At 41.9% G+C, this 19877-nt stretch overlaps 1 protein-coding gene and 1 long non-coding RNA gene across 15 annotated transcripts in view; one reads left to right on the top strand and one right to left on the bottom strand.

Annotated features, from left to right (window-relative positions):
• The window catches only part of LOC108094607 (potassium voltage-gated channel protein eag), a 62850-nt gene that overhangs the window by 7984 nt on the left and 34989 nt on the right, over nt 1-19877 (top strand). For all 14 annotated transcript variants that reach the window (XM_017195261.2, XM_017195260.2, XM_043207548.1 and 11 more), the window contains one exon: nt 12021-12752. In XM_017195261.2, coding sequence (XP_017050750.1) covers nt 12674-12752 — 79 coding nt within the window. In that variant the 5' untranslated portion in view covers nt 12021-12673. The remainder of the gene's footprint in view (nt 1-12020; nt 12753-19877) is intronic.
• LOC108094610 overlaps nt 8118-19877 on the bottom strand; it is a 27992-nt gene continuing 16232 nt past the window's right edge. The window contains exon 4 of the long non-coding RNA XR_001771564.2: nt 8118-8774. This is a non-coding gene — a long non-coding RNA (uncharacterized LOC108094610). The remainder of the gene's footprint in view (nt 8775-19877) is intronic.

The raw sequence follows: 19877 nt of genomic DNA, 5'->3' as shown, positions 1-19877 counted from the left end.
CCCTAAGCTGTTCGAGTGTGTGTAAGTGTGTGTGTCTGTGTGCCCCGTCCCGCTCCTTCAAGATCTTCCCTCTCATGTGCTTGCTCATTGCTTTTAATAGCCAACAACACGCCATGCATTAATTTATGAATTTCGTGTTGAACCCGGCTAAAAGAGAAGCGGGCGCGGCCTTTCCGCCCACCCGGAAAGCTTTTAGCCGGAGAACCAGAGCCAGCAAGCCGCACAAATAATTAAAAAAGAATATAAAGGCAGTCTACGGAAAAACCGAAGACACTTACCGATTCTCTCAACCAGAAGACTGAATAAATTATTGCTTGTGGCTGCCATTCTTTATTTCCCGTTTTATCTTAAATATTTCATTTTATTTATTTTATTCGTATGTCAATATTTCGTAAGGCTATCTCACTACCAATATCAGTAAGTTCACAGGAGTATTACAAATCAATTTATACTGATTGGGGTTCAATCAAATAGAATTCGATTCATTAAATGAACTTTAGTTTAATACACTTCTTTATTGCCCTGTTAACATTTATTTTTATTAAGTTTATTATGCAAGAAGTTACACAAGTTTAGTCGTATATTTTATATTCCGCTATCAAAAAACCATTTAATAAGAATGTTTATAATACTTTATTTAATTGACTGCAAATAACCCCTTTCACTTTAATAATTATTGCAGTTGATGGCACGCATAAGAATTAAATTTATCATTAATATTTTCTGTAATAAAATAAATTTCACAATAGTTGAACACCCAGGAAAATGAACATTTTTTCCACACCACAAATATCCACGCAATTTTTATTGATTATAACTCAGAAAACGAACTTTTAGCTATTATTAATATTATCTAGTCAAAATAGAAAAGTTCCAAATTTGACAAGCTTGACAACTGACAGACTTACTATTTATTTTAAAACCCGACATGTGCAGAATTAATTATATTGCAATAGATATTTTTTTCAAAACCGCAAATGTGTTTAACAATTTAAAATGGCACCACTGGCTGTTTGAATTTCAAAAACCGCATAACTTAATTATTTCAATTGAAAGTAACTGTCGGGATTTCAATTTTGCATACCACAAATATTTACCAAAAATTTTGCGAATAAAATCCATTACGTATTCATTGCCGAAGCCCCCAATAATAATAATTTGTTTATTGAAGTCGAAAGTAACTGACCGGAAATGGAAAACTTTTGCAGGCCAATGGCTTCTAAAGTCATTTTCATTCTGATTTAAGGGGGCGAGTCAGTGGCTGCCAAACTGTAGACGCCAGTTTGTCGACCGCCCAAAAGTCGCAGCATACTTTTCGGCGGGCGCTGTAAAACTATTACACTTATTGTCGTTGTGCGTGCGTGTGTGTGTGTGTGTAGTGTGAGTGCAAGTGTGTTTGTGGGGGATCCCCCGAAAAGTGATTGTTGTCTCTTCTTCGATTTTCTGCTCTTTTTTCCCACAGTTTTTGTTCTTTTCTCATCTTTTTTTTGTTTGCTTTGCTTTGGCCTATTGTTTGCTTATCATGTGCATGGGTCTGCTTGTGTGTGTGTGTGTGTTTGTGTGTGTGAGCATTTTCTTACTGTGTCAATATTTTTTGGCGTAAGCTTTGCTTTTAGCCATGACAAGTAAATATGCCATCACAGAAGCAGCAGCAGCAGAAGCAGAAGAAGCTGAATAAATTGGCCAGTCTCGAGTTTTTTTCCCAGCCTCCCACTTTTCCCCCTCCCTCCACTCGGCCGCTTTTCCTGGCGCAAAAAAAAAAAAAAAAAAAAGGAAAGCAGACAAAAGCCCCTGGCCTGAAGTTCTCAAGTTGTAGTTTTTGTTGTTGGTAGTATTGGTGTTAGTGTTGCTTTGGTTGCGCGTGGCGCAATCGAAAAAGTTTTTATGACACAATTTCCCTTTGTTGCCATTTGCCTTTCGCCTCTCGTCTTTCTTGGCACACTTTCGATTTTCGATTTCGCCATCGGAAAAAAAATGGGGAGCAGCGGGAAAGCGACCACTGAATCATTTCTGGTGCACCGAAATAAAAAACGTGGCTGAGGCGAAAGAACCAAAACTTCTTAGCTTCAAAAACTATAAGTAATTTATACATCCAGAAGTTGCAATTGTTAATAGTTAACCGAAGCACTCCAAATATTGCAAAACCAATTACGTATGTAAATAGTGAATGAAGCATAAACAGTTTTAAAGGCACAATGTACAAAAAGAGAAATTTGGTAAGAAGTATTCCACCAGAAGTGAAAAATTACCGATCGCCTGATAATTATAATTATTATTACAATTGTATTCAAATAGAATGTTTATACCTTAAAGAATCCACTTAACTGAATTTCCAGTGTGAAGTAGCAGAGCGAAGAAGTTACATGGGGCAACTTCAAGGCGGGTAAATGGATAAAAAAGCTGGCTTAGAGGTCTGGGACTGCTGCAGCTATATTTAGAATATTCGGTGGGCGTGCTAACTGAGTTTTCCTGGGGTGGAAAAAAGGGGGGATGGGGGGGGGGAATTTCGGAGCAATCGGCACTAGGATACGCTTGCCACTCCCCCCGAAAAGCCCGAAAGTTGAATGCAAAACGAAGTTGCATGCAAGAAAAGCCATGCAAAGCGGGCCAACAAATTATGTGTTGCATACTTACGTGCGCCGCACTGACCTTGCGTGCGGCGGAAAAAGTGGGTGGGGCGGGGCAAGAGAACACGGGGAAAGAAGAAGAAGAAGAAGGGGAGGAAAAGTCCAAAGAGGAGGTAGTGAAAAAAAGGAGGCAACGACTTGGCCAGGTGCAACACTATCTTTAAATGTGTCTGTCAGTGGGTTTTATTGCACCGCTCGTTTCGGGCACCAAAGTCTAATTGGATAGGGAGACAGAGACAAAAAGCAGGCGAAAGAGAAGGGAAGACGGGGGAAAGAAAGGGAGGGGAGATGGCCAACGAGGGAGCAAGGAGACCCACAGTTTTTGCCTAGGCCAAATTAATCGATAAAAAGATCAAATTGAATTTGCCACTGAGGAAACGGGGGAAAAAGAAAGAAAAAATGTGAAATAGGGAAAGAAACGACAAAGGAAGGGAAGGAAGGAAAGGGTGGGGAAGGAAGGGAAAGGAAGAGCGCCAAGAAGAGGCAAAAGGAGGGCCGAAAGGCAGCCAAGTGAGCCGTGAGCTAAGGCCAAAAGCTGATAAGCCGCCGCAACAATAAAATCAAATCACATCTGGCCAGCGCCACGTTAACGGGCTCAAATGGTCAGCAAACGGGTAACGTGTTAACGGGTAGCGGGTAGCGGGTAAAGGGTAGCGGGTAACGGGTAACGGGTTTCGGGGTATCGGGTAACGGTTATCGGACTGGGAACTAATCCGCAAAAAGGGCAAGTGCTCAGCCAAACTCAGCAAACTTCAGCGATTTAAATCGTTTAAGATTAGTTTGCATTTAAAACTAAATAATTAAATTCAACAAACAAAGTAATATTTAACTAAAAAATTCAACTAAAAATTATTTAAGACTACCTTCTGAAATTCCCTCCCTAATATTTCTAGATTTTATCAAATAACATTTACAGCACAAACAAATGTTGATTTCTTTACCAAATTGCCTTGTAATTTGCTTGAAATTTTAAAATAGTGAAGATAAGACATAAAAGAGATTTCAAAGCAAAAAAAACGTGGCGGAAATTCGGGCTCCTCCTACTCCATTAATTTAATGAATACTCATCTCCATTTATTTTTCATATGCCGAAATGCTTTTGGCAGTGGCGCCCCGCCTAATTAACTACAAAATATGAATAAAAATGACTCACTCAAATGGCCGGAGACAAATTGGGCGCTTTATTAAAGACATTAGTTGGAGATAATGCCCTCCAAATTTCCCGGAGAAATGGTTGCTTTCAAAGAATTAGTCAGCAGACTCGCAGGTCGATTCCGCTCGCTGCATTTTGGATCCGGATTTGGATTCCGATTCAGAATCAGGTTCGGGTTCAAAGGGAAAATCGCCAGGCCCAAGTCCTCAATGCAATCTCCTTCGACTGAAATATTTATCTTGGGAATGGGGTATCCCAAAATAGACTTTCCTTTTGCGCTTGTTTTTTCGTTGTCTTGGGTTAATGAAATGGCTGGCCTACTTTGCCAGCCCGGCCAAGGCGCCCCAACTTGGCACGCAAAAGTCAGGCCCAGTTTCATTTATACAGGGCAAGAAATATGGCTCTTTATTGGGTATATAAACATACACATTTAAGAAGTCAACAATCCTAAAATATTGGGGATATAAATATAGGAAATTCTAAAAATTCCAAAATAGGAAAACGGGAAAGTAAAGAATAAAAAGATAAAGTCCGTAAATAAAATAATAGAATTTTATTTTATTTCAGTAACAATTAACAAGTGATTTACAATTTATGTATTATTTGTGTTTAATATTAGTGCATATATTTTGAAATAGATTCACAGGCATACATATTTTTATCTGTGATTATTGTGTTTTTTCGCCGTGCAATCTCAGCCGTAGTCGCAGTTTCAGTTAGCATTTCCAGTCGGAGGCCAACGGCAACGGGCTGACGACTTGGCAAAATCAAGGTTAAGTATATGTATTTATGCGCATACCCAAGTAGCACCGACTTGGGCACACACACATATCTGTATATATATTTCCCAAGGAGCTGGAGGAAGAAAGGACGAAAGGGAGGCGGAGTTTCTGGGGGAAAGGGGAAACTGCGACAGGAAATGTCAATCAATTAGCCCGGCCCAAGGCGCCAAATGCGTCGGCGGTTGCGTCCCCTTTTTCCCATTTTTGGGTTTCGGGGTATCCTTTTTCTGGGTTGAGGAGGGACTGGTACTCTCCTTGGGTCTTTGACCATCGCTGATTGCAGTCGCCTTCTCGGAACTCGTGACCTTTTCCGCCGCCTTCGAAGGCGGTGGTCAGAAGGACGCGGAGTTGCGACGTCCGCCTGTTTGACTTTAATTTATAAGGCTGCCTTCTGATTGCGCGGCTTGATTTACCTTCTGCAGGAAAAGTCGCTGTCGTCCTGTTACTTTTTGTACCAATATGTATGCTCCAAACAGAGCCAAGTAATTGCTGAAAATTCAATGCAGTTTACCTCCCAATGCCCTAAAAAAAAGAATTGACAGTTCAATTAGGAAAAAACCTCTTGAGGATACCTTTTTCAGTTTTATTTAGTTTCACATTCTTCAACCAAATAATTTGGTTTAATTTAATTATTTTTCTGAGCAAGTACCTAAGCCATTGTGTATTCAAGAATCTAATACTCTGCGGAGTTGAATCGATTAAATCCTTTGACTTCGCATACTTAACTCTTCAATTCTAAATCCTCTTCGCAAATCGTTGCGAAGTGAAGATAAGGATGTTTGTGTAGCTGGATAAACTTAATTAATTTATTCGAAATATTGACAGTTTAATTAACACACTTAATCTTCGTCTGCTTAATTTGAGCACCATTTCCATTAACTGAATTGAATTGGTAAGCTGGAATTAAGTTCTACTGTCAGTCAGGTTTCGCTTTAATTGAAGTGATTCTTTAACCAATTTAAAAACTTGTAAGCCTTCAAGGTTTTTCTTTAATAAAAATTGACCTACTTTACTGTTTGATTTAAACCTTTCATTGCTAAAATTCAGTACATTTTTTTTCAGTTATTTACAGAGATATTATTTAAGGGGAAACCATAAATTGCTTGCAGAAATAAACTTTCAATTTACAATCAATTCGCAATGTTTAACATTTATTTTATTTACGGCCTGCCAAATATGACTACTGTACTGAGTTATTTGCTATTGCATTAATAAATTAGTTTGTATTGTAAAAGAACAAATCAAAATTCAATGAGGTCACTTCTGCAATTTATGACGTCAAAGTTATTTAATAAAACGAAATAAATTCTTCAAGAAAAAAAAACAGGAATAATTTACTTTATTTCAAGATCCTAAGAAAACATTATTTCTGAACCGTTTTTTATTATTATTTTAATTCAGTTGAAAATATATATATCGGTTGATATATCGGACCATTCGAAGATTTCCATTTGCCAAGCCATTCAATAGGGTCCAAGTAGCCCGTCTTTTTGGAAAAGGAGGAGGTTTACCATTGTCCTGCGAGCATCGCATCCTTGGTCTGTTCTTCGTCTGCTTTCTTTTTGTCTGCTGGGGGCTCCTTTAGCCTCCAAAACCCTCCTTTCCCCTTCCCCCTCCCCCTTTTCCACCATTCCTTGGCCAACCCGTCGAGCCTATTGTCCCCATGAGCTTTGTTTTCGGTTTGCTGTTTTTCCCCACCCCCCTTCATCCCCATTTTTTCCCCACCCCCTTTGGGTTTGCGGCTTTGTTTTGGTTTCCCCCCTGCATTTGTGTTTGTGTAATTGTTGCAACAATTGTGCTTTCCGAATGGGATGTACATGTACATACCGCACGGGGGTTTTGTGGGGGGAAATGGAGGTTTGTGCCACACAAAACGTATTATATGATGGGGGATTTCTGTTATTTTTTTTTGCTGTTATTTGTTTTTTTTCTCTGTTTCTGTTTGCGGAGGATAACAATGATTTGTCCACAGAGCGTAAAATTTGTTGTCAAAGCGAGTATTGGAAAAATGTGAAAATGCCTTGGGAATGAAAACTCGGGAGGGAAATGCATGTGCATGTGCAACTGCAATTGCATTTAAACGAAACGTCAGAAACACTCCACACACACATACACTCCTACACTCTCTCACACACACACACACACACACACACGTGCAAGGTAATTAGCCAATGTTCGGGGTATTCTGTTGGGCAATTCAACTGCTTGGAAATTCCCTCTCGCCGCTTTTGGCTTAGACGCTTCAGCTGAAAGTTGATCCCAAGAACGAGTGGAAGCGAATGGCAGCAAAAAGTTTATAAATTTTTGAATAGTCCACAATGGCAAAGTATCCAAAAGGTGAGCCAAAGTGTGTGTGTGTGCGGCATCATGGGGCATACAAAGGGGGGATGAAGCTGCTGGTGGTGGGGCAGCTTCATTTTCTTGATGACACCATCTCATTAATAATGCCGGAGCTCTATTAATATTTGAAAGCCGAACGCAGCACACCGGAAATTAAATCCGAATGAATGGGCGGAGGGATGGTTTTCGAGGGGGTGGGGGGTTTTCTGGGTGGTTTTCTGGGTGTGCATGTAAGTGCTTTCGTATGCAAAGGAGTGCGGGAGCTGGTGGGGATATAAACCAACTTGATCCTCCCCCTTTAAGTTCCAGTGAATCCCTCGCCAGTCATATGCATTTCTCTCAACAACAAATAGTTGGCAAAGAATGTGAAGAAAAAACAAATTATTCCTGTGAAAGAAGAAACAAATTATAAGTTAAATGGAAACCAGCATTTTAGTTTTATTATTGGTTTTTACAGGGTTACCAAAACTACAAAAATATAAATGCAATATTGTAATGTTATTTTAAAAAAATCAAAGAACTTTACTTTAGATTCCCTGACTTACTTACCTTCCGCTGTATATTTATCTCTTTAATGTTTGTAAATGCACTTACCGATTAGAAGCGAACATATCCCGTGCCATTTGATATCGCAGCAGATCTCGGCTGCTTCTTAGCCTTTAACCAGCCCCCTCGACCCCTTGACCCCCTCTCGTGTTAATTTTTATGACGTACTTGAAGTGAGCCATAAAATGAGAGGACGGCTAAAGGGGAAATCTGCCCCGAGGGGCGGAAAAATGGAAAAGGGGAAAAGGGGAAAGGGAATAGCGGAAAGGACGAACTCTTAGAGCTGCAACAAATTAAAATGTATAGTCGCCTCCATACGGTCCTCCTGCTTTTCCGCTTTTCCGTTTAAACCCGAAACCCCTCTCCCCCCCCTCCTTCCCCTCCCTTTTCCCCATGAAAATCCCCCTTTTACGACGCTCCTGCTTGTTGCGCTTTGTGGGGCAAGGTGAGCGTCATCCTGTGGCATCGTTTGTCCTGCTCCTTTCTGTGGCCGGTCACTCGGTCGCCAGCGTCAACGAAAACGTCAGCAGACTGACAAAAAAATAATGTTATTTCGTATAAGAATACCTTTTTTATTTATTAAAAAACAGTAAACTTAAAATGAAAAGTCAATATATTCATCGAAACGTTACAAACAATGAGCTACAGTTTATTTAATAAATTTTAACAAACATATTTATAAATTGTTACATTTTATAATGAGCTGAATCTCTCAATTTGATTTCGAAAAGTATATAAGTTTATTACATTTATTCATGGTTGTATTGTTGTACAAACTTCCCTTTTACAATTCTAGAAGGCATTTCTTTCAGTGCATCAGCCACAGTGGCTGCCACATATACGTCCAAAATAGTTGTAGTTGGTTTTTGCCACTCTCACACACACACACACACACACTCGGCCAGGAAAACTCCTCTCGTTTTTCATGTGCTGCAAGCAAGGTGCACGAGGGGAATGGAGTGGGGGAAAATTGTGGAAAATGGTGGAAAATAGGGGCCATGGCATGTGGCAAGTGTGTCAGCAACGGGGAGTGAAGTGGAGGCGAAGGGGCGAAGAGGAGGGGGAGGGGTAGGGGAGAGGAGTGTAGGGGCATATTAAGGGGGCGTGGCGACATTCCATTTATTATAAATAGGCGAGTGCTGAGAGGCTTGACTTTCCGTTCCTATTTTACCTCCATTTTTTGGCTTGTGACGTCAGCGGGCGATTTGCGATTGGTCCCCAAATTGACAGCATTCAGTACAGTGCGTTTCATAAGTGTGCGTCTGCCGTTGAAGTGCCGTGAAGTGCCATGATTAGATTTTCTGCGATGACGCCTCTTTATCTGCTCTGTGAAATAAATCGATTTTGGAATGAATGCAAGGGGTTATGATAATTTAAAAACATAGAAAATATGAAATCATAAAGGGTTTCTTTTGCTGCTCTGTGAAATAAATCGATTTTGGAATGAATGCAAGGGGTTATGATAATTTAAGAACCTAGAAAATAAATAATCAGAAAGGGTTTCTTTTTTTCTACAAAAAAGAAGTTAAGTTCCCCAGATAAATCATTAAAGAAACTACAACTTTATCCAAGATTTACTTGTTTACGCAAGACTTGCATCACAATCGCTCCTTTTTTTTTTTGCATTGTGCAACCATCAAGCTCGCTTCATTAGCTTTCCGAAAGAAGATGTCTTAACTTTGGATCAGCCATGAGTTTGCGTCCATTATCCCTGTGGCAAACACGCAGCATCAAGTTGCAGTTAATTATATGCATTTTGAGCGAGCAGATAGGAACAATGTGAAGAAGAGGAGAACGGGGAAAGGACAAAGGATAAAGGAGACAGGATAAGCCAGCCAATGAAGGGTGCAAAAAGGGGGGTGGTATTGTTGATAAACTTTATCCACTCATTTTACCCCCATCTCCTATGGTATATATCCATCGGACCCATTTTGCTGACCCTCCTCGCTTCAACTGGGCCACTGGGCCACTAACTTCTTCTCCTGCTCCTTCTCCCGATTTTCCCTCCTGATTTTCCCTGGGCCACACGCATTAAAGCCAGAAAATTCATAAATGCCTGAGAGCGCTACTCGCTTACGCTGAAGTGTTCGTTGGCCCTCTAATAAGCACTTACGGCAGCAGCAGCAACATCGCCAACATCCGTAGTCCCTAGTCCTTAGTCCTTACACCAACACCAACAAAAACAACTATCAACAACAACTAAAGTAAGAACAACGACTATAGCAACAACAGGAAGACAAAGAAGCTGTCGTTTGGCGTTGCTTGAATTTTAATGAAATTAAAGATTACTGAGCTCAGCCAACAGGGCAGAAAACACACACACACAGAAAACACACACAGAAAACACAGCTCACAGCTCAGAAAACAGAGGCTTAGTGTTGAAGGGGGGTCTCGTCTCTCTCACTTAGAAAATCCAAACGAAAGTCCATTTCCTCTGCGCAACAGTTGGTGTTTTTCAGTAAATAACATTTGTGCGGGGGCTCCACTCCCTCATTGCTAAATGAAAACTCAACTGGGGGAGAAATTAAATATGAAATGCCTTCACAGCACAGAAAAAAAGGAAAAGGAAACATAATAATTGCACTGCCGTCCAATTGGTTAGGGCAGTTTCACGCAGTTTAAAGGTAATTTCAGAAGGGGAATTACCGTCAATTGCAAAAACCTGCATTCCAAATGGAATTGGGTTGGTTTCAGGACTTTAGGAAGTTTTCACTAGTTGTGAAAATGGTGAAATGGTTAATCAGTGAATTAATAAAAAAAAATGGTAATTAATGCTAGTGTAATTAGTAAATTAAATCATTTTAATTCCTTGAATTTAAAAAGTGGCATTTCCCTTTCAAGTTGTTGCATTTAAAACTATTTTATAGTAATTATAATGTATGTATTTTACTCATATTAAATTGATAGTAAAACTATATTTCATTTGTTAGTGACCTTTCCCCTTCTAGTTTAGCATTTAAACCATGAAAGCCGTCATAACTTAGTTGCAATGCAATATGCCTGCCTGCCATCTTAAATTCAGCTGAATGGCTGCATTAATTGTGCTGCTCATTTACCCTGTAAACTCGACCTTTGAGAGCACACAGTACATCTAACTGCACCGGCTTACTGCTGGTTCTAGTGATTTCAGCCTCGTATCTCGACTCCAGCTATTCATAATCCTCATGTTTCGGTTTCCGCTGCCAATTTAACTCGGCTCTCCAATCCGGTGCTAATGAGGCAGCTCCTTCTTGGGTTCCTCAGAACTCCGAGCTCCTTGGGAACTTGGGAGCTTGGAAAGCTGGCAGAACCTTCACTTTGTAATTAGTGCGTGTTGGACAAGTGAATCAACTTTGCCGGCAACTTTCGTTCGGCTGTCTGTCTTCTTTAATTAGCCAATTTGTTGCTGCACTTCGCCGACACTCCTCGGTTAATTCGTTGGATTTTATTGCGTCCCTGTTTGCCAGAGCCCTGATAATTGGCTAATCGAGTTGTGCAATTGAGGCGGCTAATTGATGGCAGGTCGACTGCTCATTAGGGTGCACTTAATGGGGATTTCGGTTTCACATTTTGTCTTGTGCCTCAAAAGAGTTATGTGCGAGTCATGCCACTTATCGCTGCAACGATATTTGCACTGCCATTGTCCCTATATATCACCGAGAGATAAGCTCAGTAGTGTTTCGAATTAAGCCTCGTCGTCTGCGGGTTACAAACCTCACACACACATTACGCATACGCCCGGTTGTCTGCTTCGAAAATCATAATTAATTGCGAAGCTTGCGCAAATTTTGCACAACTTCTGCACAAGTGCACAAATCAATGCAATCGAAGGGGGGGAAAGGGATCCATTTTCTAGGTAGTTGCACGTTGCGTATACTTAATGTTACCAAATTTAAATTGCATAAACTGCATTATTGATGCGACTTAACAGCAAATTTACATGTGAGCCGCCACAAACAAGAAAAAGGCCTTGAAAGCACATTGTTCAATTTAATTGATTTCACTAAAAGGCCTGCATGCCTCAATTAATTCCCTCAATTAATTTGTCATCGAGCAATTTTTCGGGGCTAATTACCAAAAGCGAATTATTCCAGATTGGTTCTTCTTTTATCTACATTTCTGTGTAATTGGGTCTTAATGTTTTTACACCGTTTTGATTGGTTTGCATTTTGTGAAATACTGCGTTTTAATTTGTGGTCTTAGCTTCGATATGCGAAATTGCCAGATAAATAAATCCAATTTATTGTGGCACATTCTCAGTTACGAAATGCCATGTCAAATAGCTGACGATTGAAATGACTGAAACCCCACTTGAATTTCAATGTTTAGCTTGGAGCGAGAAAACATTGGTTTTTCACTTGCTCTGTAATTTAATTTCCAGCCAATGAGTTTGGTGAAAGGCAAGTTATTTGTGTTTACAAGTTGGGAAGTTAGATTAAGTTTACTTAATTTAATACGATTTTTGGTAGCCTAATGGGATTTAATTTCTAATCTATTTATTTGAATGAAATGGGAAGTTTATTTTTTGGTAAATTAATTATATAAAGTTTGTATTCCTTACCAATCGATTCTTTATCTTTTGTATCTTTTCAGTGCCATATGCAACCGATAAGACTGTGTGAATGGTCAAGTGGTCATCAGCATCGAAACCTTTCTCTCTCCTTGAATGTGTGTGTGCGTGTGTGTGTGTGTGTCTGTGTGTATGTGTGAGTGAGTGAGTGTGGAAGAAAGGTAGTGGAAGCGGAAGAGAGAGCGAGCGAGAGCGAGAGCGAGAGAGAGAAAGAGACAGGATCAAAATGACGGACGCTCGGGGCAGCGGAACTTCCGCTGCGGAATTCGAATGAGCGAGATCCAAGACCACAAAAGATCGGTTTTGGACCGAACGGATCGAACCGGATCGATCCCCCTTATAAATTGAACATACTATATATCCTGCGGCATCAGGAGACGGAAATCGGGAGCCAGGAAGCGGAAGGACCTCCTCCTTCGGCGGTCATCTATCCATCAGCTGACAACTGTCGGCCGTCAGAAACTGTCAGTTGTCAGTGGAACTCGGCCCTCATTCGACCAGGCGACCATTGGAGGCCAACTGTCAGCGGTCAGCGGAAGTGGAAGCCAGCAAAACGGGAGAGCACCAGGAGCAGTACCAGGAGCAGACGGAGAAGGAGACGGAGCAGACGGAGGAGCAGAAGAAGGAGGAGCAGGAGAGGATTGGGCAGCGCGGCGCGTAGCGTGTAGGCGGCAAAATGCCTGGCGGACGACGTGGACTGGTTGCGCCGCAGAACACATTCCTCGAGAACATCATCCGGCGCTCCAACTCGCAGCGTGAGTACCTCAAATATTTCTACCATAAAAACAATATGGGGAAACCGAACTCTTTGGGGAGAAAGAGAAGTTAAGGAAAAGATTTCCAGGATGTATTGTCGAAAGTTACGGAAGAAATTATGGTTCTTTTTAGTAGATGAGGATTTACATTGGTAATTAATGCATACACATTTTGGTTACATTTGAAATATTATCTCAATATGGTTACCCTTCACCAAAGAACCAATTTAAAAATGCAGATACCAACTGTTTGCTGTAGCCATAAGGCATCTGCTTGTTTACCCCACATGGCGTTGTGTTAAAAACAGGTGTATATGCGAAAAAAGGATTAACTGAAGCATCGCACATTGGCGCGGCCCCTCGACAGAAGTCGCCACATTTCGATGCATACTCGATTATCCGGTTGCATTCGGCATTTCGCGCATGCCGCACAATTATTGGTTGACGAAGGGGCAGCCTCCATTTGGCGTCTGCGAAAAATGCGAGAGTGTGAAATGAATTTTCCGTTAAGTTGTCAACGTGAACAGGATGCAGCTGTATGTGTGCTGTGTGTGTGTGTGTGCGTGAGGGAAAAGGACTAAGGGAAATGAGCTATAAATAGAGCACTCGTACTCGCACTCACACACTTTTATTTACCACCCACACACACACATAAATCGGAGAGCAATGGCTCACACGCACGTGTGACCGAGAAATGTCCGATTCAGTGAAATTGAATTGTTTCACTGTGGCAACTGGCAAGTGGAAAGTGGAAAGTGCGGGGAAATGGAAAGAGAAAGGGGTGTGGGTGGGGGAAAGTCCGGAAGGTGCTTGGCAATTTGAGGGCCGGCATTGAAATCCCTTTTTGGCCTGCGGTCAATGGCAACACTTTCAATTAGGGCGGGCCAATCGAGGGGCTGAGCGGAGAGTGGTGGAAAATGGTAAAGTGTGCGGGGACTTCAATTGCAGAACTACTGGTAAACTTAAATCGGATTCCCGACTGGTGAACCACACACGCTCTCAGCTGCAGTCGAAATGGGGAAATGGCTCCTCCTGTCCTGGCCGCAGCTTTAGCTTCAGCTTTTAGCATCCCGAAACCCAAGCCCAAACCCAAATCCAAATGGCCTTTGACCGAAACAGTTGTCGCAGCAACTTGAGTTGCCATTTGCCGTTTGCCATTTGCCATTTGGCATGTAGCACACAGCCATCAACGACAACACATGCGGCCATAAACAACCAACACAAGCCAAACAACACAGCAACTGTGGGATAATTAACAAAATTCCCCCATTCTCCGGGAAAGCTCATTAGGGAATGGATCCGGGGGAAATCGGACAGCAGGAGCGACATAAACAGACGCACAATTGATGCACTTCGCTGCCAGCCAACTGCATTCTCTCCCATCTGTCCGTCCGTTTGTCTGTCTGTTTGTCCGTCTGTCCGGCAATGCAAATGGCCGAAAAGTATTCCGGACAGCTGCGGTTAATCATCGCCAGAGGAAGTCGGCAAAGTGGCTACTCTGATGGACTGAAAAGGAGAAGCGGCGGATGGAAGTCCTCTGGCAGGGAAATGGCAATATGAGACAATCTCTCATAAAGATCGAATAAATAAGAAATCAGCCATCGATTTGTACACGCAGTTCAATATGACTTTAGGGTAAAAATTTGCCACCAATATGTTTAATTAAATTTTAAACAAAAAAATCATTTGACTTGCCTATTATGGCCAATTTAAGCAATTTTGATGCAACCATCAAGTATTTTCAGCTAAAATTTTATATAAACAGGTGAACAAAACTTTTAATTGGTGCTTAAATTGCATTAACTCTTTTTGCCAACCAGAAACAAAATGTATTTGTTTCATTAGATGTAAAAGTACAAAATTAGGAAAAGGGTAATATAATTTTGTGAATACCCAAATTTGTAATTGGAGCTCAAGCTCCTGTGAAAATTTCACATATTTGAATGGTTTATTTCTGGTAAATGCAGTTGAAAGAGGAAAATATCTTTCCGGAAAACGGGCAAAATGCCGTACAGACTAACTTTGCAAGCAACTAGTTAGTAACAAAATAGCCACATTTTTAAGCTCCACTATCGACCCAATTAGGAAAAATGAGCTTAAATATTATTGGGGCTTCGTTCGATTTCAATTTGACAGGGAGCGAGGGATCCCACTTCCCACTTCATCTCCAATTGCAATCCCCGCAAAGGAGCCATCAATAGATTTAGTTAGGCCTAAGGGAGACTTGACAGTTCGCTTCGTTTCCATTCGATTCGATTCGATTCACTTTTTCCCCCAGCATAGTTTTCCATAGACATTTTCCCGAACGGCGACTGAGGCAACTGTCGAAAGCGGATTACCCGAAGAAGACGCAAAGCCTTTTCCAAAAGGATTTCGTTGGCATCACAAGTGAGGAGAAAAGTAAAACAGCTTTTAGGTCGCTCAAGGAGAGCACAATTCTGACCTGAAACGGACAGATATACAGGTAGAGGTACAGATACACAGATACAGATACAGATACAGATACATTCAGGACGTTAACTGAAAATGCCATAAAGGAAATGCACACAGTTAAGGGGGTTAAAAGGGGGGTAGAAAAGGGGGGTGGGGGCGCCATATTAAGGCGGGAATGCAAATGGCTGAGGGAAATGGGTCGTCAGGTGAAGCAATAGATTCTAATGTGATTTTCATGCCAAACAGAAATAAAAACGGGCGCAGATTCAAGTGGAAGTTGGGGGAGGAAGAAGTGGGGGGGGAAGCGATTGGAAGGTGCAGATTTAGACCAAGAAAATCGAGTTTGGGCCGAGAAAATGCGTGGCTTTATTTGAATGTCTGCACGATACGTCTGTCTACAACACTTAGCCTCCTTTTTTGGCCCTTGACTCTGTCCCAATTCCATTTCCCCCATCGATTTGGAATTGAATATATTGCCAATGGGTTATAAATTATGAGCTTTTCTAGAAAAGGCAGCCAACCTTTTCACTTTTAGGTTGAATCTTTGATAGGAAAAGTAAATCCTTTTTGATTTCAATTAAAGCAAACAAAATAAGAAACATAAATTGAATTTCTTTTTATAATTTCTTTTAATAGGAATAAAAATATTATATAAAATTCTTTAAAATTCATTCAGTCTAAAAAAGCTTAAGTATGGAAAAACCGAATTAATATAAGCCTCGTTAGAATATCTCACAACAAGCAAAAACCCCGGATTTCCCCTGCCCCAAAAAGTTATCCATCAACCCAAGGAAATGGGTTGGAAAATTTAAGGAGGATAAATGGTGGAAAAGGGAACGAGGGTCCAACATTCCGTGGTGTTTGTTTTGGGCTGCGAATTTTCGGCCACGTTAGCGATAAACTGGCCAAGAGGCCAAGAGTCACTGCCAAAAAAGAGCAACTGGCTTAGGCAGATTTTTTAATTAGTTGACTTTATGCCTCACGCTTCCGGAAAATTCCCTTCCATCCGGCATTCCCCCTCGGCGGCCAACTTCGATTTGTCCACAAGTTGCAAATAGGCAAAAATTCGTGTGTTTGTTCTCGTTTGGCAACAAACTCATTAAAATTGAACGCAAAGTCCGCCAGCAAAAAGAAAAGCCTACTCACACACACACACACACACAAACTCACACGTACATAGGTTTTGGTGAGAGGGGAAAACCCAAAATCCACAGAAATCCCGACTAGTCCGATGGCAAGCATTTTTCAGTGGTTTATCTGCGGGGCGGAAAAGCGAACCCGAGGAGGTGTGTACAAAAAAAACACAGAGACAAACAACTTTGCCCTTGTTTTTCTTTTTTTTTATACCCCTCCTTTTCTCACTTTTTTTGGTGCTTTTTTTTTTGCTACGGCCTATGTTTGCCTTTTTTGGGTTTGTCACTTTTGCGGTTTGCCTCGCACGTTTATCTCGAGTGCACATTGCTCTTGTTCTTCCCCCCTCTTTTCCCCCCTTGAATGTCCCCCCACTGAATATCCCCCCTCTGAATACTGCCCCTTCCACTTGCCAAGGCCTTTGCCCCTCAGGAGGTCGCAGCTCGACACTTGGCGCGGCTGTTTGATCTTCGTCAGCAAGCCAAACAACATTAGCAACAACAACAACAACAGCAGCAGCAGCAGTAGAAGCAGTGGAAGCAGAAGCAGTGGAAAAAGTGGAAGAAGTGGAAGCAAGGCAAAAAGTGGCCAACAAACAGGAGGTGGAGGTGGCCAACGAACCACGCTCTTTGAAGTTGGCCCACTTCTCCATTTACTTCAACTGCACCTCAGGAAATATCTGAGAATTAAATTGAGAATTCAGTGATGAATTCTTTTTAAAATATGTAATGTATTTATTAATCATCAACTGCATTTCAAGTGATTCCTTTATTCCTTTTTAACCCATTACCCATTACCTATTTCATTTTATTTTCATTTAATTTAACCCCAAAATTAACCGCCCTACTTTTGTTCACTGTGCATCCACTCTCGTGAGTGTTTTGCCTGCCTGTTGACAATTGATTACGCATACGCCTCGTGTACCACAAAAGAAAACACGTGCCAGGCGATATCCATCACAGCCTGGCAATCCGGCAATCTGGCAATCCAGCAATGGTTGTGTTTGCCCAGGTCAGAGCCTTTGGGTCTCCAATGGATAAATGATAACCCAATAAGCGATGAATCAGCAGACTGGGGAAAAAAATAAGAGAAAAATACGAAGCGAAGCTAATGGAACATAAATTGCTTGAATTGGATAGAAAATTGAAACCTTAAAGGGTTTTAAATAAAGCTGTGCGAGTTTTTATCACTTTCAATTAAATTTATTGACCAGAAACAGCTTCACTTTTTTCAAATTTCTATCGCGTTTAATTAGCAATGTGACCGCGACAAAAATATCGACAAAAAATTCCCTGACAGGAGTGAAAAAAAACTGAAAGAGTAACAGCTTAATAAAGTCCGGTTGGAAATTGTGATAAGCTCGTTTTGTGTGAAGGCTCCAGAGCAGTGACGCAAAAGGATGCCCGGGGCAACTGTCATACCAAATCAGCATAATCGCACCTACGCACACAATGACATAACGAGTGATGCAGGAAAAGAGGGAGAAAGGGGCGAGGAGAAAGGGGAGGTGGGAGGGGTGGACAAACACGTTCACTAATTTGTGTGCAGGCGGAGCAGTGTGGCATGCAACAAGCCGCATTGGGAAACGCCCTCACGCAGGCCAATCGCCGAACAATTGCAATTATGTACAATCATTGTCTGCTGTCGTACACACGTCCCACCGTGGGCGCCATTTATCCCATTCCGCTCGCCATTCGCCATTCGGCATTCGTTGTCCCTCCGCGGCCGCCACTTCCTCTTTTCTCCGATGTCAGTGTGTTTATTATTGATTTTCATTTTTCATTCCGTTTTCGCCGTTTGTTTGTTTGTTTTTGCCGTCTGTGTGTTGTTGCTGGGTTTTCGCCTCGGCTTTTTGTTATTGTCGCGCTGCTTCGTGTAAATTAACGTTGTTTTTTTTTTCGTTGTGTTTTTTTTTTTTTTTTTTTTTTTTTGCCGCCCGGGGAGGCGGTCATTACATTTATTGATTTTTTGTTCAGGCTGGCATACAAAGTGCAGGCAGAACGAACGGCGGAGAGTTTCACTTGGGCAAGAGACTCATTTGTTACCTTTTCTTTGCTTTGCCTTCGTTTGCCTTGCTTTGCTTGCGTTTTCAGTTTGCGACACTTAACTTTTCGCGTTGTTTGCCGTTTGTTGTTGTTAGCGTTTTTTTTTCTTTTTTCATTGCTTTTACTGTTGTGTGTTTTTGTTAGTGGGGCTGCGCGTCTTTGACCTGTTTTTTTCGGCGGCCGGAAATGTGCGCCTGCACCCCATTACCTTTAGCTTTAGCTTTAAAGCCCAGAAGGTCAAAGCGTGGAGAGTGTGCCCGGCAACAGAGCGCAAGCAGAGGAAGTGGATGAGCTACAGCAATAATAATAAGCCGCACTGACCTGGCCAAAAGGTTGCCCGGTTGACATGGACATTCCATTCGCCTGGGATACCGAACTCAAATTCGAACTCGGACTTTTGCACGCAACAGTAAATCAAAGCAAACAAAGGGAGTGAATTTGAATAAACACTCTTTCTTTGGCTTGAGGTGGGCTCGAGTGCCAAGACTTCGTGTCATTTGGCCATTGTGCGGGCTGTTCTTTGCCCGAAAAAACCACAATGTATGGGGTAAATTATTTGCAGCACATTAATCATACGCTCCGTTGTCGCGGCAAAGGTGTAATCATAGCAATTGAGCCACCAATCAACGCCCGCCAACAATGTGTCAAGGAATGTCGAGGAAATATGTAGGATATACTCGTACAGCTGCTAATGATTTATTCAGAGGGAATAATATTATGTTAGGTGAGGAGAAAAAAGGTCTTGTTCCCAAACACTTTGCCAGAGAGCAATCGTTTAAAATTATTGCATTAAGAAATAAAATCAATTAAGTGAGAGGACGTGACATGCGACCGTAAACGAAAATTTGTGTCATTTAATGGGAATCAATTATTCACAATCTTTTGGAGTTTTTGCCCCCGAAACTTTCTTTCGGTTTCGTGCCGCTTTGACCTTTGCCACAAATTCCATGGAAATCAATGCTTTGGGGGGCCCCTCAAAGCCATGGCCAAAAACCTGACCATCGTGTGCCTTCTCTTGGCCAAGTTAGCCAAGTTAGCCAGGTAGCCAGGTGGCGACAATTGATTGAGCACCGCCCCAGACGTTTTTAGCCTACCTGAACCCCCCACCTCCCCTCCATTCTCCATTTTCTCGTTTTGCTCCCACGCTTTTCGATTGCGGCAACTACGACTTTTGCGTAATTTATGAGCACTGCGTTTATAATCCATTGGCCAGACGAAAAACGAAAGGGGAGGGCGAAGGCCCGCTTGCCACAATCGGTGGCAGATTGGCCCACCCCCATTTTAGGCCGTCATTACTCAGCGGGACGTGCCACACTGCCACACTGCCACACACTCTCTGCCACACAGCAATGCCCCGTTATTATCGACATGTGACCAAAGGCAAAGTCACAGTCAAATCGCTTTAATTAGACAAGAGCGCGTGAGTGGGAACTGCTTTCGAAATTGAACAATCGGTGGCTGGGTGGTTGGGTGGTTGGGTGGTGGGGTGGTTCAGTGGTTCGGTGGGTGAAAAGGT

This window comes from Drosophila ficusphila, unplaced genomic scaffold, assembly GCF_018152265.1.
Source record: "Drosophila ficusphila isolate 14025-0441.05 unplaced genomic scaffold, ASM1815226v1 contig_198, whole genome shotgun sequence".
Classification (NCBI taxonomy): Eukaryota; Metazoa; Arthropoda; class Insecta; order Diptera; family Drosophilidae; genus Drosophila; species Drosophila ficusphila.
The sequence above is the reverse complement of the archived record's forward strand: the minus strand, read 5'-3'. Positions and strand labels throughout refer to the sequence as shown.